The 27,478-nt window shown below is 45.6% G+C and overlaps 2 protein-coding genes across 3 annotated transcripts in view; both read left to right on the top strand.

Moving 5' to 3' along the window:
• The first annotated feature begins 79 nt into the window (after positions 1-79).
• PRDX5 (peroxiredoxin 5) lies at positions 80-21,304 on the top strand. 2 transcript variants are annotated; one of them, XM_083163714.1, is made up of 6 exons: positions 80-284; positions 2,903-3,037; positions 5,192-5,323; positions 6,570-6,608; positions 9,890-9,954; positions 21,093-21,304. In XM_083163714.1, the coding sequence occupies exons 1-6, from the start codon at positions 273-275 to the stop codon at positions 21,196-21,198; spliced, it is 489 nt and encodes a 162-aa protein (XP_083019840.1). In that variant the 5' UTR covers positions 80-272; the 3' UTR covers positions 21,199-21,304. The 2 variants fall into 2 exon arrangements, with proteins under 2 accessions (XP_083019840.1, XP_083019841.1); XM_083163715.1 differs by lacking the exons at positions 80-284; positions 2,903-3,037 and adding an exon at positions 4,890-5,035.
• A 1,350-nt stretch (positions 21,305-22,654) lies between these two features.
• Positions 22,655-27,478, top strand: part of CCDC88B (coiled-coil and HOOK domain protein 88B) — a 41,207-nt gene continuing 36,383 nt past the window's right edge. The window contains exon 1 of the mRNA XM_083163807.1: positions 22,655-22,953. Within this exon, the coding sequence (XP_083019933.1) occupies positions 22,894-22,953 (60 nt within the window). The 5' untranslated portion in view covers positions 22,655-22,893. The remainder of the gene's footprint in view (positions 22,954-27,478) is intronic.

Here is a 27,478-nt window from a genome sequence, read left to right as displayed (position 1 = left end):
CACTCACCCATTTCCGCAGCCATCGCGGAACTTACTGCGCACGCGCTATATATTTTTTTTTTTTACTCTCCCCTTACTTATATTAACGCCTGCGCAGTGACAAAGGCCTGAACGCTCACCTTGGTGGGCGTGTCTTCTCCACCGAGAGCTGTAGCACCGCCCCCTTAAGGCTCCTATTAAATAGTATTACAGTTTAGAAAACGGTTCCCGGCGTCGTATTGCTGCTACAGTGCTACTGCTTGTGATATAGGATCGAGGCTCAGAGCGGCGCCATGTCAATCAAGGTAACCTTACCAGAACTATATGCACTCACTGTCCGTCTGCGCCTACTCCTGGCTCTCTGTGCATGTGCCCTGATTTACTGACAGCCTGCACTGCTCTCTTCTATGCCTGTGTCATGCTTCATAGGGACTATGTAAAAACCGGACCGGACTAGACTCCGGACAGGACATCAAAATCTGCAGTCCGGAGCTTACAGGGTCCGGTCCGGGGGGTGTCCTGTTCGGGGGGTGTCTTGTCCGGGGGGGGGGGTCCCGATAGCTATCATCAGGGACATGGGGAGGGAGATTACAGCCCCCCCCCCCCCCTGTGGTCCGTTTTTTGCTACATGCCCGGACCATACAGGGAGACTTTATTCTACCCCTCCTCCTCTACCTGGTGACAGGTGTCATAGGCAGAACCCCCAGACAGGACACCCCCCGGACCGGACGCTACAAGCTCCAAAATGCAGAGTTTCATGTCTGGTCCGGGGGTTTTGTCCTGGTCCGGTTTTTACCCATACCCTGCTTCATATGAGGCTTTACAGGACTGTCCCCAATAATTAAAATGGGAGAACCATTCTTTTCATAACAAAATAATTTTGGGAAAAGACTGTGGTGGTTTCCCCTGCTCCCCGGTGGCCCAGTCCGAGCCTGGTACCGGCTAGGGACTTGGCAGGGAATATACCCAGGTGTTTCTTATACCTACTGGGGTGTAACATGGAGCCATGTTCCTATGGATATGGTGGCACTATATTATAATAGCCCTTGTTTTACAGCCATGTGTAAAGGGCCCCTTACACTTGTGAGATTTGACCCAATTCAGGTGAATTGAGTCAATTTTATCTGACAAAATCTGATGTTGAGGACACAATCCACAATCCTGTGCCATTGGTTATAACTAAGAGATTGAACAAGTGTATGGGGGCCTATAAGACCTTTCCATGGTAATACTGAGTATGGGATGCATAAGCTGTGTATACACTATCTGATTTTTAATAAATTACATGCACAATATCGTTAATAATCTCATCATTGTGCATATTGTTCAGTGTGTACCCACTGTATCTATGCACACTCACAAGGATTGTTAAAGATAAGCCCGATCGTCTGAGCATGCAGTCCAATCTGATGACCTTGTCCGTGACTGCATGTTTGGTGCGGAAGATTCCGGTCACCTCACTGAATTGTATCACTGTGTTTAACAGAGTCATTAGTTTTGGTGGCACAGCTAATATCGTTAATTATGTCGGAGGTGTCCCATACTGTACAGTGGCCATTATTTTGTGTGGAACTTTAGAGTTCCCTGCTTGTCTGGTATAGCCACAAACATTTCTGGAAGCTTGTAAATAATAGCGCTGACTATAAAGAGTACAGTTCATATCATCTTTTCAGCAGGCAACGGTTATGACTGGGTTTAAATGACTGTTCTGTAAATAGCCCAAGTCATATGGGAGCATTGTGATGTGAGGAGAGCTGCAGGGAGACTAGGTAAACTGATGATATCCATTCATTCATTGATTGATGCTTGGGAGGCTTAAATTGGCAAGTCCTCCAGACACTACATTATGGCCCTTATTCTGGTTGGTGCGGTAATATCCGCGTGCGTTCGTGCCGCCGATGTTTTGTGTCTGCGCATGTGCAGAGGCGTCTCTGCGCATGTGCGAGCCGGACGCACGGCAACATTCCGCATGAAATGTGTACACTACGAACAGGGGGTGGAGAGGGGCGTGAAGGGCAGTTTGGGCTCATTACCATATGTTTACACCCCGCGTTTCATGGGCGTTCCCATGAAAACGCTGGGCGTACGTATGGTAATGCGGCCGTGACGCACGTGTAGGGGGCGGACATATGACATTGCCGGATGTCAGCTGCCCGCCCAGATCCCTGCTTTTGCACGGAAAAATGTCCGTGTGGTCTGAGGTTGCGGGAGCTGGTGGACCACTCGGTCCTGCATTCGATGGTCTGCGACCATCAAATGATGGGGGAGGTTCCCTGAGATGGAGGAGGCGTATTCCGTGAAAAATACACATGCGGTCCGTTCGGCCAGCTTCTTACCGCGTACGGACGGAGTTGGTGATCCGTATGGAAGGCGAGGTTTCGCACGCACGGTCCTGGCCGCATATTCGGATCTGGCCGCACCGATCAGAATAAGGGCCATCGTGAGGAGAGCTACGTCACTAGGGCTAGGCTCCGCTATGGGAAGGTGAAGTTTGCTTCCCACCTCCTTGGAATGTATTGTAAATATTCAGTTGCCTCCAGTGTACTCTTCTCTAGCCTCACCTTCCGGATGCCAGAGATGGTTTGATGTGTGAGGGCCAAACACTCAGTATGACACTGCAAAAAGGACATTTGCTACCAGACCAAAGCTTAGCAGATTCCTCTCCTTCCTGATGTAATGTTACTTTAGCAATGTAATGCTGTGTACACACGTTGCAATTTGCATTATCAAGTTTGACCATGTTGTCAAAATCGCACCGTGCTATGCACCACCCGATCCGAACCCAATGCACGGCCCTGCAACATCGGAATCTATTGAAGGAATAGACTGTGCCGCATTGGGCTACTGTGCTACGCAGCAATCCTAAATCCTTGTATACCAGTAATGTAAGTGCCCTTGCTTATCCTTGTTCTTTTTCTTTAAGGTTGGAGATACTCTTCCAGATGTACAGGTGTACAACGGTGGTCCAGGCAACAAGACCCCAATCAGTGATGTGTTTGGTAAAAAGAAGGGGGTACTCTTTGGTGTTCCAGGTGCTTTTACTCCAGGCTGTTCCAAAGTGAGTGCTTCTCAGCTATGCAGTAAGCCTATTCCAATCCTCACTGCTAGACCGTGCAATCTGGGGATGGAAGGTTTTTTTTTATTTTTTTTTAATGTTATATTTTTATTGGTGTAATCTTAAATATAATGGGGAATGGGATATAGAAAACAAAAATGGGAAAGGAGCAGGGGGAATACACATTTGGATTTTCGCCATATATTTATATAAAAAGCTTACCAGACACACATTTGGTACATAAGAGCAGTATTTGTACCAGGATACAGAAGCAAAAGAGGAATGGAAGATATGAGGCATGTGCAGTTGACTAACACCGTAATAAAGGGTTTCGGAAATGCTGTATAACCGCACCGAACGCCACAGAGGGTTTTTTTTTTTTTTTTTTGCACCTGCAATTAATGCAGTAAGACCTATGAGGAAATGAGTATATCTCGATTTCCAGTCTTCTCTTAATTGACACACTTAAAAGTGCAAACAAAATCTTAATTAATGGAACGGACCGTTTTATGGACATCAGATAAGGAGCTTATTTTGTCAAGCGTTGTTTTTAGTTGCTTATGAAATGTAGAACTCCTTTCCTCTGATTTGAAGGGGAATAGAAGCTTTGTTTGAGAGTAGCTAACTTTGTGCATGGTGTCTGTCTCGTGATCACAGTGTGAATAATGGTAGCATGCTGTAGAGTCAACAGAGTGGGACAAAACACCCTTAAGCACTATACACATCCCCTCCCTGTCTGCTGGACATGCACGTCAACTTTGGATCCCGCTAAACATTGTTTAACTTGTTGATCTTGTTAATTATATTGACGTGCCCATAGTCATCTAGTGTGTATGGGGTTTTAAGGTCCGTATACAATATGCAGTACTGCCAATAATGTTGACAATATTGACCGTGCCGGTCAGAACAAACAATTTGTGGGTCACACATCACCTGGAGCCCCGCCGAACGTGCAGTCACTGGCTATGTCCTCCGATTGGACTCCAGTCAGAAGGTCGGGTTATTGTTAGTGATCCGCAAGAGCATGTATCGTTAACTATATAGTGGGTACATATCCTGCATATCGTTCATGAAAATTGTATAGTGTGTATGGGGCTTTAGAGGTGATAAAATGAAGAAGGGGGGATAATGGACAACATTAGGGGAAGCATGAGAAAGATGGCAGAAAGGGGGAGACACACATCAGAGGAAGAGGGTGCAAGGGACACAGATCATGGATAACAGGGACAAAGTGACAGAAGAGGGGGGCATGTAATCTGATATGTCCCTATCTAGGGAATAAGTCATTATTTTAAATGTTTGTGGTTTTGAACCCGTGTGTTTGCGGGCACACATGGCACTATTCTGTCATGCTTAGACTACATTGTTGTGATTTGTTCCTGTCATTGACTTGAGTTATTGCATCCATGCCCCTTGCAGGCTCTTCAGACTGCATGGTGGGTCGTGAACCCCCTTGAGGGGGAATAGCCCCTGTAAGTCGGGATTCCGACGTTGTTCTGCTGTCTGCCGGAATCCCGACAGTTGGGAGGCCATCCAGCACCCCTGTGATTGCAGCTGTCTGGGAGGACATTGTGCGATATAGATCTGTCAGCAGCAGTCCCAGCTGGCATCTATGCATTGAATTCATTTGCAGACTGTCAGTTTAATAGGTTCTGACTCCCCATAAAATGTCTCCCTTGTCTTGTGTACATGTTCTCCTCTTCTTGCATTTCCCCTAATGGTGAAAGCAGGGGATGCGTTATTGTGCCAGGGGATGTGCTAATCGCAAACTGATGTAACTCTGTCATTTGTGAGCTGAGTAACTGTTTCATATAGCACCGTTATATGGCGCAGCTCTTTAGGTGTTATGTCATCCTTCACTTCAGTTGCGGCTTACATTCTATATTTTGTACCACCACATTCTAGGGTTAATTTTGCCAGAAACCAGTTATCCGAACAATGTGTTGGGAGTGTGGTAGAAAACTGCAGCACCTGGAGGAAACGCACAGAAATGCAGACCATGTACTAAGCGTAAAGAATCTCTTGCGTAACTTTCATTACTATGTCTGATATACATTAGCATTGAGATCCACTCATTAGCTAGGAGAATACTTGAGAACATAACAAAGAGGAATACATCATTGTTTGACATTAATGTCTGTTTTTTCCTGCTCTCAGACACACCTGCCGGGATACGTAAGTCAGGCGGAGGATCTGAAATCCCATGGGGTGGAAATTGTTGCTTGTATCTCAGTCAACGATCCCTTTGTTGTGGCCGAATGGGGGAAAGTGCACGGTGCAGAAGGGAAGGTAAAATAATAACTCCTGTTTTATGTGCAGCGGATACAATTTAAACACCTAATGATACATTTCTACTTCCTCAAGTAGCTTTAAGATGAAGGCAGAATCCTAGTCCAATCCCTACAAACATTTTTTTATTTTTTTGTATCTTACCAGTGATGGAGGATATGTAAAATGTTTAAAGTCCTTTTTCCTCCCCCCTTTTTTTTTTTTTTTTTCCTTCCTCCATGGCTAATGGGCATCACAACAGGGCACACGCCCCAATTATTATGGCCCTGAAGCATCACCCACTGTTTCCCATTGTGTTTATGCCCCATAGTTTTAAAGGGTAATTATTTTACTAGCAGTATTTTGCTAGTAGACTCATTGCCCTTTTAAATTCTGGGCATAAACCTGATTCAAACCCCAGGTTTTTAGAAGCAGATGTTTAGCTAATAAACCTCTTAATGTAAGGATGACTAAGTAGTATTTTAGAAGAGGCTGGCAGTACGAGAGTTAAATGGTGGCAGGCTGTTGTGTAACACCAGATATTGGCTTGCTTCCACCTGCTGTGGAACATGTTGTGTAACCTCAATGAGCAAGGCAAGAACAGGCTATTCTATTACTGCTGTTCACTTATAGCGGGGCTACACTGACTTAAGAATGCATGAAAAGATCAGAATTGATGTTGTGGTTTCCTTTATTTCCCGAAGAATATATATTTAGCGTGTGTGAGCAAGGTTTATAATTTAAACTTGTAAAGTGAGGAATATGGAAAACAGGGCAAAGCAACCTGTCTGTGGACAGGGAACACAAGGAAATTATAATAATGACTTGTCTTTCATTGAAGTGTCCCTGTTGAACTCTTAGCAGGAAGGACACCTCTCAATATTATCTGTTTTACAATTGTCTAAACGTAAACTGCTATCTTGACCATTTATATCCTTTGAACATTGAATCCTTTTAGTGCTTGTTTGAACTGATTGGTATGTTATGCAAAATGCTAGAACCATCAGCTGTTGCAAGGTAGGTTGAGTTGATTAAATAGACTGGAAGACAACAGAACACCTCCAAGTTCTATGAAGGTGCAATTATCTTCTAAAACATTTTGAGTCTTTTGGCACCATAATTGAGTACTACACACCCTAGGGGAAAAAAAGTAACAGTTAATATAATTATGCTGATTTATTTTCAGAAAATAAAGACCTAGCTTTTACCCTTTTCAAGAATTTAAATTCTAATGTTCTGTTATATCCATTGTCTGATTCTTTTGTAGGTTTGCATGTTAGCTGATCCTACGGGAGCCTTTGCCAAGGTAATTTCTGTATCTGTCACACCCTATAAATAATTACAGCAGCATCTGCAGCTTTCATCATTGCCACCCAAACACTACTTAGGAAGAGCGTGGCTAGACTTTTTATTTTTATTTTTTTGTACCATTCAAAGATATTTATAAAGGTTACAATATATAGCGGCAAATTTAGATGTTTACTCACACCTGATCTCCCATCTTAAGGTCAGGTTTAAGCACGCATAGTGGCTAAACCCGACCAAACTAATGGGCGCAACCCGTAAAGTCCCATTTGCCTGCTCAAACTGGAGACTTCTTGCACATATAGTAAACCAGTCCTGGTGAGAGACGATTTACACTTATGCTTACCCAATGTATGTATAAATCTATGTCCAGGGAGAACACCCAAATCACACCTTTAAAAATCAAATTTTGTGCTGTGAATTCGCATTTGCGAATCGCGGCAAAAAGGTGCGATATGGTGCTATTATTATTATTTTTTTTTTTTTTGTAAAGGCGTGGGGTCCCAACTCCCTGAGCATAACCAGCCCCGGGCTCAAAGAACCGGTCCTGGTTTCACAGGGACAAACATGTTTGGGTTCCCTTGATTTTACAAAACCAGCACCAGGCTCAAGGGCTGGTCCTGGTTCCCAAAATACGGGGGGACAAAAGGACTAGGGGTCCCCCGTATTTCAAGAACCAACCAGCAGGGTAATGCCACAGGGCGGTGGGCATCGAGCTGATAATTGGTGTAAAAAAGAAAAACTATTGTATACTGCTGTGAAACTGAGTCCCAGCAAGCCTGCACCACATGCAGGGACTTGGAGAACCACAAGTCCCAGCATGTAGGGCAATAAATGGCCCCACTCCCCTAGGACCCCTGCCCATGCTGACCGGTCAGGGGGTGAATGCTTTGGCTGGGGGGACTTGTATAAAAAGTCTCCCCCCGGCTGTGGCATTACCCTGCTGGCTGTTTGGGCCCAGTGCTGGTTCTTGAAATACGGGGGACCCCTAGTCATTTTGTCCCCCGTATTTTGGGAACCAGGACCGTCCCTTGAGCCTGGTGCTGGTTTTGTAAAATCAAGGGAACCCCAACATGTCTGTCCCTGTGATTTTTATGAAACCAGGACCGGTTCTTTGAGCCCGGGGCTGGTTATGCTCAGGAGGGGGACCCCACGCCGTTTTTTTTTTTTATTATTATTATTATTTATTTTTTATTTTTTTTTTACCCTTTTTTCGGACAGAACCATGCACAGATCACAATGATCTGTGCATGGTTCTGTCAAATTCGCCAGCCAGAACCTGGTCTAATTATTTTTTAGCGGGTTTTTTTTTTGGTAACATTTACCAAAAATCGCACCCTATTACAAGTGTGACTAAAAACCGGCACTTCAAATGTGCGATTTCGCGGCAAGAAAATGCGCTTTTTTTACCACGAATCGCACCCTATTACATGTGCGATTTTTGGAAACCGTGCGATTTCGGACGTTTTTGACCAAAAATCGCATAAGTCTAAAAAATCTCCCCCTATTACATTTCGCCACTGGTGTTATGATCACCTTTTTATAATACAGATCATTTTTTCTTTCTTCAAGTTTTACCTTGTGTTGTAGCAATTCAGTTGGGATGCTGGGTCTGGAAAACTTGTATAGCAGGACATTATCCAATACTTGTCTGTGTGAATCGCACAAAGGACCCCTTTACCATAAGGACAATATTGTGAGACAGTGGGTGAGATTTAATAGGATGAGAGATTCAGAAAGTGAGATTCAGTTTCTTTAAAGCGGCAATCATTTACACCAAAATTGAACTGGTTTTGCAGTGTAATTGATAGCCGCTTTAAAGAAACGGGAGATTTCTTACCAAATCTCTCACTTTCTGAATCTCTCATCCTATTAAATCTCACCCTTTTGTTCTAAAAAGGAAATATCCCCTTCAAATTTGTTATGTTGTCCATGTAATTGTCTGTTTTATTTATATACTTTTAATATTCCCCTTTTTTATTATATACTGGTCTAAGCCTTGAAAAAAAACATTTCTAATAAAATACCAGTTTATTCATATTTTCAGTTGTTACCAGAACTAATCTGAGGATGCTCAGGAACTCCCATATTTGTACACTAACGTTCCAGCAGCAACAAGTAATAGGAAAAGGGTGTGGTGTCCCATCTCAAGCGCAAAGTTTATTTGACCATAGCCACCATCTAGACATAGTTTTAGTAATGTCTCCATTGAATTCCGACTAAGTGCCTTATTCTAGTTCACTCTTAAACCCCTTACACATGGGGGAGATATATTGCGCAGTTTCTCCTTTTCATCAGCGACCAGAGATGGTCGCTGATGAAAGGGAACCTCTGCCGGCGCTGCCGCAGAGGTATTAAGCTGGTCGCAGGAGCAAGCTTTATTTCTACACTGCAAGAAAATGAGGCTGAAAATGGGAGCGCACACCTGGCTATTTATCGCCGGGGCACATTCCCATCATTGGCAATATGGTCGCCAGCGACCATATTTCCAGCGATTATAGCCCATGTTGCTGCCGTGTGTACACGGCTTAAGAGGCAAATTCTTAAGCTGCCCATACACGGTCCGTTGTGGACCGGCTCCGTTCTGTACTATGCGATGCGCGCTCCCGCGCATCACATAGTAAGGTACAAAAAGTATGTGCAGCACATACTTTTTGTACTAGCTACACATCGCATTGCGTGCACAAGGCATGCGATGCGTGCTATTTAAGTCCCAAACAGATCCGTTAAACAAACCGTGTATGGGCAGCTTTAGATGGACAAAACCATGTGCACTGCAGGTGGGGCAGATGTAACATGTGCAGATATAATTAGATTTGGGTGGGGTTTTTCTTCGAAGTGAGATTTATATTGCAGTGTAGAAATAAAGCAGTCAGTATCCCTGCATCGAAACAAAATAACTCCCCCAAATCTAATTATATCTGCACCTGTTACATCTGCCCCCCTGCAGTGCACATGGGTTTGTCCATCTGAGAAGGAATTTGCCTCTAAGAGTGAACTAGAATAAGGCCCTAAGTTACTGTCGGCTTGGATGAAAACTGCCCCAGATTCTGACTGTCCGGGACGTTCCGACAGTCTGAATCCGGGATTGAATTCTCTGCCCCTGCACAATATGCTTGGATCTCATATTCTTTAAACTCCTATTAAAAAGAAAAGTCTGTCCACATGTGAGTGTTACTGTATGTTGCATTGTACACATGTACAATGCAACATACATTGCGTATGTTAAGTTACATGGCATGTAGACTAGTTATAGCGGGAAATAACTGTACTTTCTCTCAGGCTGCTGGGCTACTTCTGGACAAAAAGGAACTGGAAGATCTGTTTGGAACTAAGCGTTGTAAGAGGTGAGCCAACTAGAATGTCTACGTGTTATGGTAGCCTATCCGCTATCCATATCATTCATTCCCATTTGTAGTATTTCAGTGAACGTTATCTGACACCCTTATCCAAACACCATACCGTTATTCAGGAGAGTACAAGTACATTTGGTCTGGAACCACTTCCTACCTACTCAAACATGCATAGGGTGTGCAGCAGGGTACCGGGCAATCGCTGGAACCCATAACCATAAGAATATACCATTGTGCTGTATCTGTAATACCTCAGACTATATCATAAGCAGCTTGCTGCTGTCGGACTGAAGCTGAAGATGGCAGATCTGACCCCTGGAATGTGTAACCACAAGGAAACCCAAACCAATACTAGGCTACTATATGATGAATAAGATAGAAGAGAGCTATCTTTTATGCTGTGGTGTTTTTACATTGGCCGCCACCAAATGTTGCTTGCTGAGGGCAGTAAGGGGGTGGAGTTTTTCCTAAATCCCATCAAAGAAGACCTATTGCACTAGACTTTTAGGGGGTAAGCTACTAAATCTTCTAAAAATTAAGCGGTGATGTAGCCCATAGCAGCCAGTCGGATTATGTATATATTTTTTAGGACGCAGTAGAGAAATGATAGACTAAGGATGTATTCAAGCCGATATTCCATCTGTCGGAACGCTCTGACAGTCGGAATCCTGAGCCGCTTTCGCTCAGCACGACAAACTCGACAGCCGAAATTCAATGTTCTGGCTGTCAAGTGTCGGAAAGTGGGTGTGTTGGCGAAAAAATGTCTGCGGGTTGTCTAATTCACGGCCGTTTTGACAATCCGTGGCCGTTTCAGTCAAAACGGATCAGACTTATTTTAAAGTCTGATGTGTTCTGTTGTAATCTGCCTTTAATGCTGTCAAACTGCAGCATTGAATAGGCAGCCGAGATTGAATGCCCCCCTAAATCTGATTGGTTGCTATGGGCAACAGCAAAGCCTTTTCATTTTTAAAAGCTTAAGAAAATCTATCCCCTTAGTAACCACGTCCTATTACAGTATATCTAAGTATGGGGTGCTGCTACTAAACGGTCAGTAATATTTTAGTTCTTATGCGGTGTACAAATGATGTGATTTTGAGTAAAGTCAAAGGAGGGTATGCATGCAATGTGCCGCCGCTATTTCTGACGTGGGAAATAGCAGCGGCTCCCTATTCAATGCTGTCATTAAGGACCGCATTGATACGGGATCACGGCAGAACGGGCCCGTTCTGCCGATAACGGCCTTGGATTGTCGTTATCTGGGCCGCAGATTGACAATCCCTGGCCGTTTTCGCGGCCACGCCCCCTTTGCACCCATCGGCAGACGGGACATTGAATCCCGCAAACGGGCCAGGATCATGGCATACCCCCAAAATCTGTAGCAAGTTAGTTCAAATCGCACCATGGATTCAATCGCACTGCATGGAATCGAAAGTAGAATAAAGGCCCCCATACATTAGGCCGACTTGTCCTTAAGACAAGTCGGACCCAATTCTCCTGTGAGCCGCCCGGGAGGCTTACATACAATTTGGCACTTGATGAGCCAAATTTGACATGTGATAAATCTCTTGCGATTTATCACATGTCGGGGAGTAGGGGGCGGCGGTCATCATCAGGGTGGAGCAGTGTGACGGGCAGCGGGTCCCTGAGCGCTTGGCTGTCGGCGAGTGCTGACCTGGCCGGCGTTGTGATGATCAATCTCTCATTCAGCAGCGTTGCGGGACGGGACGCGCAGTGGCGGGTATTCGATTTTTTTAAAACCTGTCAAATGACTGGCCATTCTCTGATTGGCTGAGCGTCAGCCAATCAGAGAATGGCCAGTCATTTGACAGATATTTAAAAAATCGAATACCCGCCACTGCGCGTCCCACTCCCGTCCCGCAGCGCTGCTGAATGAGAGACTGTGATCATCACACCGCCGGCCAGGTCAGCACTCGCCGGCGCCGCCAGCCAAGCGCTCAGGGACCCGCTGCCCCTCCCACTGCTCCCCCGGTCAGTCTGCATGCATATGCCTGTCAGGTGGGCAGGTATATGCACATGCTGACCGTCCGACGTCCATGATCCGGTCCGATGCGCACGGGACCGCGCATCGGATCGGATCAGATATCACACACCTGCGATTTTGGGCTGATTTCACCCAGTTAGCGGCCCAAAATCGCATAGTGTATGGGTGCCTTAAGACTGTGCGTCAGTCTGTGGGCTAGAGTCTCTAAGCTTCAAAAGTGATCAAATGAAGAGTGATACAGCCAGCCAATCAGCTCCTACCTGCCATGTCACAGACTGTGTTTGAAAAATGTCAGACAGGAGCTGATTTGGCTGGCTGTTTATCACTTTTGAAGCTTAGAGAATCTGGCCCTGTATCTCCTCCCTGCCAGCAGGCGCTGGTTCGGCCCATGTGTACACACCTTTTAGAGCAGTGATTTTCAACCTTTTTCAGGTCGCGGCACACCAGACAAGACTTCAAAATTGCCAAGGCACACCAACATTTTTTAATCAGATATTCCAGATATTTTGCATACCATAATGCCAGTTACATGTTATATCACACACATTAATGGCCATTACAAGTTATGCCACACATCGTTATGCCAATTACAAGCTATGCCATATACCGCAATGGCCATTACACATTATGCCAGGACTCAACAAATTTCTTGCAAACGAGGGACAATATGGACAGTGCGCGCCGAAGGCGCGCGACAAATTTTTCAACATAATGCCAACACACCGCACACCCATTATATAGTATACCACATGCCATAATGGCCATTACATGTTATGCCACACACCGTAATGCCCATTGCACATTTTAGTGAACTTTGTAATTCCGATTACACATAAGCCCACACATGATGCCCATGACATACTATGTAACACTCCGCAATGCCCATGACATACTATATAACACTCCGCAATGCCCATGACATACTATATAACACTCCGCAATGCCCATGACATACTATATAACACACCGCAATGCCCATGACATACTATATAACACACCGCAATGCCCATGACATACTATATAACACACCGCAATGCCCATGACATACTATATAACAGACCGCAATGCCCATGACATACTATATAACACACCGCAATGCCCATGACATACTATATAACACACCATACACATTTGACACATAAGTGCCACTTACCTACATGCTCAATGCCAGGGGCTTCATGCTCGATGCCAAGGGGGACAGAACTGTGCAGTGGCCCACTCCTGGCTCCCGTCCGCTATTTGCAATTCAATGCACCGCCAGTAGTGTGCAGCAGGGAGGGAGGGTGGGAGCAGTAGGCTGGGAGGGTATCTGCAGTGGGGTGGGAGGGTGGCTGGGAGGGTATCTGCAGTGGGGTGGGAGGGTGGCTGGGAGGGTATCTGCAGTGGGGTGGGAGGGTGGCTGGGAGGGTATCTGCAGTGGGGTGGGAGGGTGGCTGGGAGGGTATCTGCAGTGGGGTGGGAGGGTGGCTGGGAGGGTATCTGCAGTGGGGTGGGAGGGTGGCTGGGAGGGTATCTGCAGTGGGGTGGAAGGGTGGCTGGGAGGGTATCTGCAGTGGGGTGGAAGGGTGGCTGGGAGGGTATCTGCAGTGGGGTGGAAGGGTGGCTGGGTGAGTGCAGGAGGGTGGGAGAGTGGGTGGGAGTACACCATACTAAGTTAGCCAGCCGATGGTTAGCCGGCCCGCTCACCTCACTCCCCCCCACCTCCTCCTCCCAGTGTGCGTCCGTGTGCAAACCCCCCTCCTGCCTGTGCTTACACGCCGTCGCCGACGACCCCTCCCCCCTGTCAGTGTGCGTCCAGTGTGCCGCTCACGGCTCCCCCGCTATGTACGGGAGAGAGACGTGCTGTGCTGATATGTAATATTCATATCTCCCGCTGCTGGACCACTAGCCAATGGGCGCTCGCGGTCCAGCAGCCACCAATTGATTGGCTGCTGGACCGCAAGCGACCATTGGCTAGTGGTCCAGCGGAATATATGATTATTGCATAGCAGCACAGCACGTCTCTCGACGAGTCCCGGACAGTGCACAGCGGGGGAGCCGTGAGCGGGCGGGCAGTGCGCACATGGACGCAGACTGACAGGGGGGCGGGCGGGGAAGCATTCCCGGACAGCCACTCAGCGCCGCGCGACCACAGACAGCCCATGACACATGATGCCGAGCCGCCTGCCCGTCCCCCCTGTCAAAGTGAACAAAGTGGTGTGTCGCCGTGACCCGAGGCATGGCGGCACACCTGTCAGCTGGCCGCGGCACACCGGTTGAAAATGTCTGTTTTAGAGAATGAAACGGTGACCTCTGCTTAATCTAGATTAGGGTTTTTTTTTTTTTTTTATGATATTGAATAGCAGTAGAACAGTCAACAAACTGACAAGAATAAGTGATTAAAACCTAATTAATAACTTGCTATTTTACTGTTAAACAGAAAATGTTATTCTATGGGGTTTATTTCCTAAAATGGGAGTTCTATTGAAGATGATATTTAAAAAAAAAAAAGTCAGTCCAAACCGCCTCAAGCACTCTTTCTTTTACTGCTGCTGCTGAACCCTTATAGAAAGTCAATCCAATGATATTTCCAAACGTAGTCTAGAGGGTATGCATAAGGGTTAACTACAGTGCTGAAAAGATATGTTTAAAAATATGCAGGATTAATCCTTAAATCTTTCCAAATGGGGACTTCAAAATTATGCAATTTCCACAACTTCATTAAAAAATAATACAATCTCTTTTTCTCTTTCAATGGTCCTGGTGACACAGCTCAACACTGGGATGTAGGAGGGTCCGAAGGAGCCAGGCACCTATCCTAAAGCTTTAGAGGGTAGGCTCCTCCCCTACTGCATCCCTGGACTCTTCAGTTCGTGTTAGGTGCCCACTGGAGTGGGTGCTATTCTAAAGGGCTGCAGGAGCAGCCGAAGAATTAGAGTAGTTAGGGGATTTTTATTATTTTATTAACTATTACCCTAGCTAGGTAGGCACAGTGTGAGGATTTTCATAGTGAATCCTCACACTGCTAGCGCAGCAGGAGCTGACAGAAGCGCGTCCTGTCAGCTATCTGTGCACAGGGTAGACGCTGTCTGGTCTCCCTGTGCTGCGCTCATAGCCTCTATTAAGAGGCTGCCTGGGCTCCGGAGCTGCCTGAAACCGGCTCCACAGTTAGGTGGGGATCATGGGGGACAGGCGCTCCGTGATGGCGGCGGCCATTTTATGCGGAGCTTACACGCTGAGCTCCTGACTGAGAGGACAGCAGCGCTGTGACAGGCATGTTCCAAGTGGTCCCCATTTGAGGGGGAGACACTGGAACAAGGAAATCCTACCTAAGGAGCGGCTAGCTGGGGGTGGTTGGCGCCAAAAGGTCACGGACCCCGCAGCAGCAGGGACTTTGGTCTCTTCCTTCACTCTGACTTTGGCGCCTTTCAGAACGCTTGCAGCGGAGCTGAGCTGGCGAATTGATCCTGGCAGAGTGACTTGGATTTCCTGGGCATCGCTTCCCCGCAGAGAAACCTACAGACAGCTAAGTGACTGGGTGCATTGACTTTGTATAAGCGCTTGTACAATTGTTTGCACTGTATATACTGATAGATATACAATTATCACTGGCATCATGTCTGAGCATCAGGCTGTGGTTTTGGGGGAGGGAGCCCTTAATGCACTGAGCGCGTGCAATGTTTGCACACAAAAGTTTGTCCCTGAGCAGATGGCCAAGGGGGGCTTATGTATTACTTGCGCTGATGTGAGACCCATGGGCAGCGATCCCCATAGGGCAGAGCATATGGAACCTGCGTGGGCCAGGGCTCTAGGCAGGTCAGTAAACGCTTTGGTGCAGCTTTTGGACAGGCAGAGTGATGGGCTGGTAGAATCACAGAGACCTATGCCATCATCTCAGCAGTCGTCTGGCTCCTTGCCTCTTACCCAGGCAGATCCTGCACTGATTCAGGTGATGCAGGATACTGCAAAAGGGATTAACAGGTTCAGTGAAATGCTGGACAAAATGGATGATGTGGCAGGGACCCCTAGAAGGTCTTATGCTTTAACTACTGTGGTAGATGAAGAGGAAGGAGAGTATACTGACATCCCCTGGGATCAGGGTGATGATTTGGAAGAGAACTCTGCTGCTGGTATAGAGGATCTCATTGTAGCTGTGAAGCAGGCTTTAAAGCTGACTGTGGAGGATAAGACTCCTGTTAAGGGTGTTTTTAAGCGACAGCGGAAGGAGGCTGTTACTTTTCCTTCAGATGAGGGGTTACAGGAATTATTAGAAGGAGCTTGGAAAACTCCTGATAAGAGGCTTCAGATGCCTAAGCGATTCCTTAGTCTGTACCCCATGCCAGAGTCTCATGCGGAGCTCTGGGAAAAGGTCCCAGTGGTGGATGCTTCAGTGGCACGTTTGTCCAAGGCTACTGTATTACCAGTACAGGGCGGTGCAGCTTTCAAAGATTCTGTGGATAAAAAGCTGGAGGGAAACCTCAAAGCTATCTTTGAAGGGGTGGGGTTTACCTTACGGCCCCTTATTGCTTCAGCCTGGGTCTCTAAGGCCATGATAGAGTGGGCTGGTGAATTATGCACCGTGCTGCAGGCTGACCCTGGTGCATTACTGCTTGCAGAAAAGATTAAGGCAGCAGCAGAATATGCAGTGGAAGCAGAGGAGGAAGCTATTAAAATGGCTACCAGAGTGTCCACAGTCTCCATTAATGCCAGGAGAGTGCTTTGGCTTAAAGCCTGGGAAGCAGACAATGAGTCCAAGAAGGCTCTGGAAACATTAGCCTTCAAAGGAAAGGTACTCTTTGGTACCGAGCTAGAGGAGATTATAAAACAGGCCACGGGCGGCAAAAGTACATTCCTGCCGGCCTCCTCAGCAAAGCAGATGTCAAGATTTTCTGCTTTTAAGCCGTCCTTTCGGCCCTCCCCTAGAGGTGGTGCGTCCTTTCGAGGACAGTCTTTCAGGGGAAGGTTTCAGTCCTCTAGAGGCAAGACACAGAAGTCAAAATTTGGCTCTTTTCACAAGAAGCCAGCCACAAAAGGAGAGGATAAACCCTCTGCATGACTGTCAGGGGCTTCGCCCGACAGTGACAAAAGTGGGGGGGCGTCTCACACTCTTCAGGGACGCTTGGACTGCTTTAGGCCAGGATGCCTGGGTGTTAGATATTATAACACAGGGTTACAAAATCCCTTACAGAGGGCCGCCTCCGAAGAGGTTCATCCCCACATCCTTACCAAAGGAGGCACGGCTTCGTACAGCTCTTGTGAGAGCAGCTCACTCCCTTTTGGAGAAAGGGGTGGTTACACCAGTCCCCAGGGCAGAGTGGAAGAAAGGCTTTTACTCCACGCTGTTCCTGGTGCCCAAACCAGACGGGTCTTTCAGACCAATACTAAATTTGAAATCCCTAAATGTTCATTTATGGGTAGACCATTTCAAAATGGAGTCCCTACGGTCAGTACTCCTGAGTCTGGACCAGGGAGAATTTTTGGCGTCCATGGATGTCCAGGACGCATATTTGCACGTTCCTATACACCCGGAGCATCAGACCTTATTGAGGTTTGCCATAGGAGACCTGCATTTACAATTCCGGGCGTTACCCTTTGGGCTAGCAACCGCGCCAAGGGTATTCACAAAGATAATGTCAGTAATGGCGGCGGTGCTGAGGCTCAGGGGAATCACAGTCATACCCTATTTGGACGATCTCCTGTTCAAAGCAGAGTCAGCAGTCATGCTGCAGAGTCACTTGGCAGAGGCCATCAGTTTTTTGCAGGCTCACGGCTGGATTTTAAATTTGCAAAAATCTCAGTTGGTACCGTCGCAAAGGCTCCAATTCCTGGGAGTCATACTAGACACCCATCTTCATCGGGTATTCCTCACGGAGGTAAAGGCCAGGGATCTGGTCACCCTAGTCCAGGAGATTCTCAGGGCTCAGAGCATTTCAGTATGGAGGTGCCTCAAGCTCCTGGGGAAGATGGTGGCGTCATTCGAGACGCTTCAATTTGCCAGGTTCCACTCTCGGAGGTTCCAATGGAACATCTTGTCAGCCTGGTCAGGAAACACTTTGACCATGAAATCCGAGATGATAGTGCTGTCTTCGGACACCCGAGAATCCTTGAAGTGGTGGACAGAAATAGATTCCCTTCAGTGGGGTCGGTCATTACAGACCTGGGACTGGTTGATAGTAACTACCGACGCCAGTCTCAGGGGCTGGGGGGCAGTAGTCCTGGATCTCAGGCTTCAGGGCCTGTGGACGGCAGAGGAATCAGCGTTACCAATCAACATCTTGGAGCTGAGAGCTGTCTGGAAAGTGATTTCCTTGGCGGGAGACAGGTTACAGAACCTCCCTTTGAGGATTCAGACCGACAATGCCACAGCTGTGGCGTATCTGAATCACCAGGGAGGTACACGCAGCAGATTGGCCATGTGGGAGGTGTCCAGAATCTTCCTATGGGCGGAACAGAATGTTCCAGCTGTATCGGCTATATTCATCCCAGGGATAGAGAATATAGAAGCCGACTTCCTGAGCAGGGAGGAGCTCAAGGAAGGGGAATGGAGCTTACACCCTCAGGTGTTTCACCAAATCACTTCGAGGTGGGGAACTCCGGATGTGGACCTGATGGCATCCAGGATCAACCGTCAAGTGCCCAGGTTCTATGCCAGAACAAGGGATCCACTAGCGGAGGCAGTGGATGCCATGACTATTCACTGGCAGGGAGATCTCCTTTATGCATTCCCACCTGTACCAATGTTACCGAGACTTCTGAAGAAAATACAAGGGCAGAAGGTTCCAGTGATCTTAGTGGCCCCAGATTGGCCAAGGAGATCCTGGTACTCGAGGCTTCAGAGGTTGTCTGTGGACTCATGGCGTCTACCTCTGAGACCAGACCTTCTAAGACAAGGCCCATTCAATCACCTGGATTCAGATCGATTGATTTTGACGGCCTGGCTATTGAAACCATCATTTTAAAAAGAAAAGGGTTTTCTGACGCAGTAGTACAGACGATGATAAAGGCCAGAAAAGCTGTATCTTCGGCAAATTATTATAGAGTCTGGAAGACTTACATTCGATGGTGTGAGAGAAGAAAGGCTCATACATCTCATTTTAAGCTATCAAGAATGATGGAATTCTTACAAGATGGTTTTTCATCGGGCCTAAGCCTTCAGTCACTGAAGGTGCAGATCTCGGCCTTGTCCATCTATTTCCAGAAAAAGATAGCCATTTTGCCGGAAATTCAAACTTTTTTACAAGGAGTATCCAGGTTGAAGCCTCCATACAAGCAACCAGTGGCACCTTGGGATCTATCACTGGTTTTGGAATGCCTTCAAAAGGCACCTTTTGAACCTTTAAGGTCGGCTGACTTTAAGTTTCTTACGTGGAAGCTAGTGTTTTTGTTAGCAGTAGCATCTGCTAAAAGAGTTTCAGAGTTGGGAGCTTTATCATGTAAATCTCCCTTCTTAATTTTTCATGATGACAGGGCTGTTTTAAGAACAGTGCCTCAGTTTTTACCGAAGGTGGTATCTACCTTCCATTTAAATCAGGAGATTGTTCTACCTGTGTTTCAACCCCCAGAGGGTTCTAAGAAAAGGGACAAGTTGAGAACTTTGGATGTTGTGCGTGCCTTACGCATATATGTGGACAGAGTGAAGAGTGTCAGGAAGACTGACACATTGTTGGTATTGTATGACGTACACAAAATTGGTTGGCCTGCATCTAAGCAGACTATTGCTAGGTGGTTGCGGTCTATGATAGCCTTTGCTTACACCAAAGTGGGTAGACCAGTACCGGCCAAAATAAATGCGCATACCACCAGGTCAGTTGCCACCTCTTGGGCGGTTCGACATGGGGCCACAGCGGAGCAGGTTTGCAGAGCTGCCACTTGGTCATCTGTTCACACATTTGCCAAATTCTATAGATTCCATGAGTTCGCGTCGGAGGACGCATCATTCGGGCGAGCAGTGCTGAGAGCTGCAGACCTGAGCGTACCCTCCCAAAGGACCGGCTCTGGAACGTCCCAGTGTTGAGCTGTGTCACCAGGACCATTGAAAGAGAAAAAGGGATTTTTGTAAGAACTTACCGTTCGAATCCCTTTCTCTGATATGGTCCTGGTGACACAGCGATCCCTCCCTTACGCTCAGTAAGTATGCCAGAATTTCATGATGTTCATGTTAAAATGGTTAAAAGTTAACAGTTTCTGTTATAAAATGTGCAGATAATGTGCAGGTGTTTGTACTGAGTTAATGTATTCCAGTGGCTTTGAAAGTTGAACTGAAGAGTCCAGGGATGCAGTAGGGGAGGAGCCTACCCTCTAAAGCTTTAGGATAGGTGCCTGGCTCCTTCGGACCCTCCTACATCCCAGTGTTGAGCTGTGTCACCAGGACCATATCAGAGAAAGGGATTCGAACGGTAAGTTCTTACAAAAATCCCTTTATTTCATAAAAAAACCAACAAGTCAATAAAAATAAAAAATGTCAACCAGTTCCTTTATCAACCAGAAGAAAAAATTGTAAGTTCACCGGACCTCCTGGGGATGTGCTTTTTATCTTTAATCCACAGATGTTATATGTTCCTTTCTTTGGCAGGGCCACTGCTGCTCTCACACTGGTACTCCTCTTCAGGACACCGCACTGCCACTACGGCTTCCCTTCAGATTTTCCCTGTGTGTCAGGATCTTAGTGGAAAAAAGAAGGGGGTTCTGTGAGCTAGGTGTACGGCTTCTGATGATACAGCTTGTACTACCCTCCCGACCAGAAACTGCCTGCACTCGCAGTCTGGTGGGGATTTCACGGCAAAGATGTTGTAAAAAGCCGTGTGGCTCAGGACAGAACTCCCAGTCTGGCTCTAGATCTCTCAAAGCCACCGGTGCCAATGGTGTCACTGAATCAACCTCCTTGGCTCCGGCACTGTTCCCCGTGTGTCTGGTAGCTTTCTCACATGCCATGGTCTCCAGCTGCTCACCTATGCATTTCTACCTGTAAAGGTCTTATGTTGCTATGGGCAATCAATCTCCTTCAATCTATTTTTTCTGGAAGGTGCCAAATAAGTAGATGCTGATTGGTTGCCCATAGCAACATCCCATCTTTAATAGAATTCCCATATTCGTAAATGCTTTCTAGCTAATAATAGAAGGGTAGCTGACATTTTTTGTCTTTTTTTTGTAGGTTTTCTCTTGTAGTTGAAAATGGAAAAGTGAAAGCGATTAACATTGAAGAAGATGGAACAGGCCTAACATGCAGTCTGGCAGGGAACATACTGTCTCAGCTGTGAGATGGATTTTGCTGTTTGGAGATCTATACAGTAGCACTACAAGAACAACAATAACCTGATCAGTTATGTCATACTACAATACGTAATAAAGAATACATTTAATACCTGTAATGTGCTTAATATCCTACTTATGACCTGAAGCTGTTCTATTTGCGCTCATAGGTATGATGATCAGGATTTGTTTGGTGCAAATAGAGAATCATTTGGCTGTTAGCCATGGCCTCTTGTTGGGAATTTTGAGGTTTATTTAACCCATACTGTAACTCCTGGTAACCAGGTTTAATGGTCTGGCTACAGAGAACTCTGGTCACTTGCTGCGAGTCTCAGCCGATCATTTGTTTTTGCACCATATTAAATAAACTGACTTTTTAGTTAATGATTACTAATGCAGTCTGACATATAGGGGGAAATTTACTAAAGGAAATTTGTAAAAAATAGGTGTATTTGTATCCAGAAATACACTTATTTTTTACATTTACTATCCCGAAAATACGGCAATTCATATTCGTATTGATAGCACATCAATACAACTACGAATTGCCGTAATTTCGGGATAGTAAATGTCAAAAATAAGTGTATTTCTGGATACAAATACACCTATTTTTTTACAAATTTCCTTTAGTAAATTTCCCCCTATCTTGATTTCATTCCCTAATTAGGTGGTTACATTTGTCGGTACTTATATGTTAGTTGGGCGGCCACTAAGCTATTTGCTTAGTTTTCCGCATCCCCTCGTGGGGCTCGCCACGCTTTGGGCTCAGTGGCTTGCTGTGCTCACCAAACTATATCAAATCAACTGCATGCCGACATGGATAGTGGGAGTATGAGCGTACTAACTATAGTGGGCACCCAACTAATATAAGTACCCATTTGTCTTTTAAATTGCCAAACCTGATAATGTGTACAATTAGCAACTTCTTTAAAACCACCCCAACACTGATAATTTCTCTGCATTGCAGAATTTTGTAAGATGACCCTAAAACTCAAAATACATTATAGGGTGCTAAGCATTAAAATAAAGCTCTGAGTAGGCAAAACTGCCTGCAATGCACTATTTTAGGTGACTAATCTTGTCCCCATAAATTTACGTAGAACTAGAAATGAGAACATAAATTACCTCTTTCCCAGCGATGCCTGAATGAAGGGCCTAATTCAAAATGGATCATTAATGTGAAATTTGCAGTGGACTGCAAGGAGAAAGCCGCCGCCATTGCGAATACATCTATATCTGTACGCAATTCCTGAACCATATAAGAGGGGTTGTGTTTTTGTTTTCTTCCAAAGATTTGTTGACTGTATAGAAGAATTGCTGAGCACAGTGTATGCAGTCACAAATAGCTAACCACAGTGTATACCGGTGCACAGAGAAAGGCGGACATGACTTTCCCTGGCTGACATCAGTTGCTTCTTAATTGGGTGTCTCCTAGGCTAACTTTGGTTCCCCGAGCCTGCGCAATGAGGGGCTTCCTGTATCACAGTGCCTGTGTGGTAAGAGAAGGGAGGTTACAAGGCAATGAGAGAGGAACTGATGTATGTGAAGAAACCGCAGAATGTTTCATGGTAAAGGAGTGCTCAGAAGGCAGAGGGGAAACAGCAGGAGGATTGAAAGAAGTGTGCACGGGATGTGTGACCTAGTGCGGGAGTAGTTGTGGCAGAGACGGGGCACACTATTGCCAGCACTTTCATATACAAGCTATGGAAAACCACGAAGTGCATACCATCGAACACCTGATGGATGGAGCATTGGTATCATGGGTGAGGAGGACGCTGTGACAATGTTTATATGCTTTTACTAAGATGGCAGTGTTGAAGATGGGATGTTTCCCATAGCAACCAATCAGATTCTCCTTATTTATTTAGCACCTTCTAGAAGATAATAGACAGGGCAACCTGCCCATCTTTGTAAATTTACCCTGAAATGTCGGCTTTGCGTATTCAATTCTCTTAGCATATGAGTATATATGTGTGTTAGAATATAGACATGAGTATATGTGCGTGTTAGAGTATAGAATTGTGCCCCTGCGTATACTGTAGGTTGGAGTACAGTACTTGTCTGTGAGGTATCTATGTAGGAATATAAAGTAACAGTGTTCCTGTGACCTACTTCAAGGCAAGAACAAAAATAAACCTAGACATTACCAATCATATTGTTTTCAAAATGCATACCTAGATTTTATGCTAAAGCTGGGTACACACTAGAACAGTAGTTCCCAACCCTGGTCCTCAAGTACCCCCAACAGTGCACGTTTTCCATGTCACCCGGCAGGTGCACTCATTATTCAGGCACATTTAAAAAGATCCACAGGTGGAGCTAATTATAGCACTTGTGATTCTGTGTGGAAACCTGGAAAACGTGCACTGTTGGGGGTACTTGAGGACCAGGGTTGGGAACCACTGCACTAGAACAGTTAGGGTTACCACCTAGTCCCTTTAATTCCGGACACATATTAATTACACAGGTTCTGTGGCTGGCTGACTTCAAGACTCCACTTCACCTGATTTTAAACTGCCACAGAACCTGTGTAATTAACATGTGTCCGGAATTAAAGGGACTAGGTGGTAACCCTAAGAACAGTGGTCAGGGAACTCTGTCCTCATTACCCCACGCAGTGCATGCTTTGCAGGTCTCCTCACAGAATCACAAGTAAATTAATTAACTCCACCTGCAGACCTTATAAAATGTGTGTGAGTAATTAGTACACCTGTGCACCTGCTGGGTTACCAGCTAAACATGCACTGTGTGGGGTAATGAAGACCGAGTTCCCTGACCACTGCACTAGAAGGCTCTGCAATATTGTAAGTGATTCCCCTTAAGGTGACTGGAACTCCCTGACAAACCATAAAATGCATACATGATGTTACAAACGATATTGTCCAGTGGCCACATCCAGGAGTATGCGGTCATTGACAAAATAGTCAGGATTTAGCACCATGTACAGACAGAAGGAGCTGCTAACAACCAATGGCAGTGTGCATCTGTAATATTCAGAGCATACGCATTAGATATGCATAAAAACTATCTTAAACGGTGGTTGATTTGTGAATAGCGTTTATTTCCTCATCTAGTGTGTGTGTGCGCACCTGTAAGTGATCCAGTACAATATATAATACAGTAGATGGGGGCCCCTCAGTGTATCTAAAGGCCCCCATACACATACCGATTTGCCTTAAGTCGGACCAGTTTGCAGCTCCCTGGGAGGCTCACATGCGATTTGACACCATTTTTACATGCAATAAATTGCACGCGATCCTGAGGAGCTGCTGTAGCGGCGTGGTCCGGCCAGCTAGTGGGGGCGGGCGGCTCGTAGTGGCGGCTGGGAGCTTGTGTTGGCATTTTGCCATGCGGGATGTGGCTGTTGAATATTTTGAAATGACTGGCCGGACACTGATTGGCTGAGTGAGATTCACTTTATTGTCATTACCCCACAGCAGGGCAACAAAATTAAGTTTTAACATCTTCCGTGGTTCAGTATATGGCTAAAACAAACTTAATCACAGTACATAAAACACTATTTCAGTCAGTACTTACACTACCCAGAATTTAAAGCTACAACTGCTGTAGAAAAAAACTATTCCTCAGTCTGCTTGTCCTATTTTTAAAACCTCTAAAACTCCTACCAGAAGGCAGAAGTGTGAATAAACCCTGCGCTGGGTGAGTCAAATCCTTTACAATATTATTTGCATGGCGCTTACAGCGTTTCCGCTGAATAGCTTCCACCGCTGGAAGTGTGGTCCCTACAATCCACTGGGCCGTTTTAACAACCCTCTGTAACAGCTTACACTCCGCAACTGTGCAATTTCCATACCATACTGTAACACAGTTGGTCAGAATGTTCTCTATAGCACAGCGATAAAAATTAATCAGAATACTTGCTGACAACTGATGTCTTTTTAGCACCCTTAAGAAGAAAGGGCGTTTATGGGCCTTCTTCACTAAACACTTTGTGTTCGCTGACCAAGAAAGGTCCTCCGAAAAGAATGTACCTAGAAATTTAAAACACAAAACCCTTTCAACATCGATCCCATCTATCTGGATAGGAACAACCTGTTTACTTTTCTCCCTTCTAAAATCAACAATGATCTCTTTTGTTTTGCTGATATTAAGTGACAAGTTGTTATCACAACACCAGGCAGCAAGAGATTGTATCTCTTCTCTGTAAGCTGTTTCATCATTATCACTGATGAGACCTAACAGTGTTGTGTCATCAGCGAACTTGATGATAGCATTTGATGGATGAACCGGTTTAGTCAGAGGTAAAGACAGAGTACAGAAATGGACTTAACACACAGCCCTGCGGTACCCCAGTATTTAGTGTAATAGTAGTAGAACTATTGGTATCCTGATCTAACCACTTGCGGTCTTTTATTCAAGATATCCGCAATCCAGTTACACATAAAACGTTAATTCCTAGTTCAGTTAGTTTGATAACCAACTTCGCCAGAATCACCGTATTGAATGCTGAACTAAAATCCACAAACGATAGTCTAGCATATGTATTGTTTTTGTCTAATGCAATAGCAAGGAGATAGCATCCTCCGTACTCCTGTTCTTACGATATACAAACTGCTAAGGATCCATCAGAGGGGAAAGACTATCCTTCAAATGCACCAATACCAACCGCTCAAAGCATTACATGATAATCAGCGTAAGTGCTGCGGGATGATAGTCGTTCAAACCTTTAGGTCTAGCAATCTTGGGTAACGAAATAATAACAGTGCTCTTAAAACACGACAGAACTATTGCCCTCGACAAAGACAGATTGAATAATGGGCCCCATACATCAGCAATCACAATTTATGGATTTTCAGATATAGGGATATTTTGGCCAGATAAATGAATTTTACAATCTATCTGACTTTGCCCACACATTACAGATTTATTTCAGTGATCGGCAGATTTTTCCATCTAAAGATTGCATCTTCATATCTGGAAATTGCCCCAATCGATTGTCATTTCAGCTGTTCATAATGTAAATAGATGAAGAAGACGAATTGGGAATGCCCACACATCTAAAAAAGATCTGCAGATAATACCAGATTATTAAACATGTTTAAAAACCTGATTAAGCAATCGATTGGCGATTTTGATTGGGATTGCCAAAAGGGGGAGCCCACACATCTAAAATTAATTGTGGCAATCATCTCCATATCTGAAAATTGTCACAATTAATTGCTGATGTATGGGGCCCTTAAATCTGTAAAAACTCCTGCCAACTGCTCTGCACATGCCCCAAGAACACGCCCCGGAATACCATCCGGTCCAGCCGACTTGCCTGCATCTATCTGGCTCAATGCCGCACAAACCTCCTCTGATGACAATGTAAGAGGCTGACCACTTAACGGCAGTTTGATCACCTTCTCACAGTTATCTCTATCAAAGCGTGCATAAAAATAATTTAGCTTGTCAAGAAAAGAGACATCTGAGGTCACTAAGTTAGAAACTTTCGTCCTATAATCGATTACAGCCTGTATACCCTGCCACATGCGTCGGGAGTCTGATTTAAAAAATTGCTCCTCAATTTGCTTTTGCAATCCCCTTCTTCAGATTTGCCCTAGATATATTATAGGCTTGTGTATCCCCATTTCTAAAGGCGATGTTATGAGCCCTTAACAGAAGCCGAACACACGGTCTGATGCGCACAGCCCGATCAGTTGGAATCGGCAGAAATCTGACCAAATCGGCTCAGTGTTTGGGGCCTTAACACGTATCTATGTTGCCCAATCACGAATACAGCTGGATTAATAGCCTGAGATGACACAAGTGATTTGTAAGCCCTCCTCATATGATGCCTCCCATCTTCCTCATCTGCTGTTTACTTTACACAGCAGCTGCACAAAGATTACATACCATGGGCTTCCCTCTTAGGATTGTTTGTATAGTACCATGTAAAAGGGCTCTTTAGAAAGGGTTTTCTAAAAATAATAATGTGTGTAGTTATGGTACATAGGGCCAGATGTATCAAGCTTCAGAAAGTGATAAACAACCAGCTCCTACCTGTCATTTTTCAAACCCAGCCATTGACATAACAGTTAGGAGGTGATTGGCTGGATGCTTATTTCTCTCTCTATTTTATCACTTGGAAGCTTGATACATCTGGCCCATGGAGTGGTTGGTAACAAGTGGGACTGGTCTGCCTTCACCTAGAGGGGGAGAGGGGGGGAGGTGACATGTTAGGGCATGTGGAGAGGACAAGAGGGATTTGAGCGCCATTGTGAATATATCAGTGTAGCAGGTAGGGCACTTTCTCAGGCCTAATATATGGAGTTACCAATAACTGCT

The sequence above is a fragment of the Crinia signifera genome, chromosome 11 (genome assembly GCF_055691185.1).
Source record: "Crinia signifera chromosome 11, ASM5569118v1, whole genome shotgun sequence".
Taxonomy (NCBI): domain Eukaryota; kingdom Metazoa; phylum Chordata; class Amphibia; order Anura; family Myobatrachidae; genus Crinia; species Crinia signifera.
The sequence above is the reverse complement of the archived record's forward strand: the minus strand, read 5'-3'. Positions and strand labels throughout refer to the sequence as shown.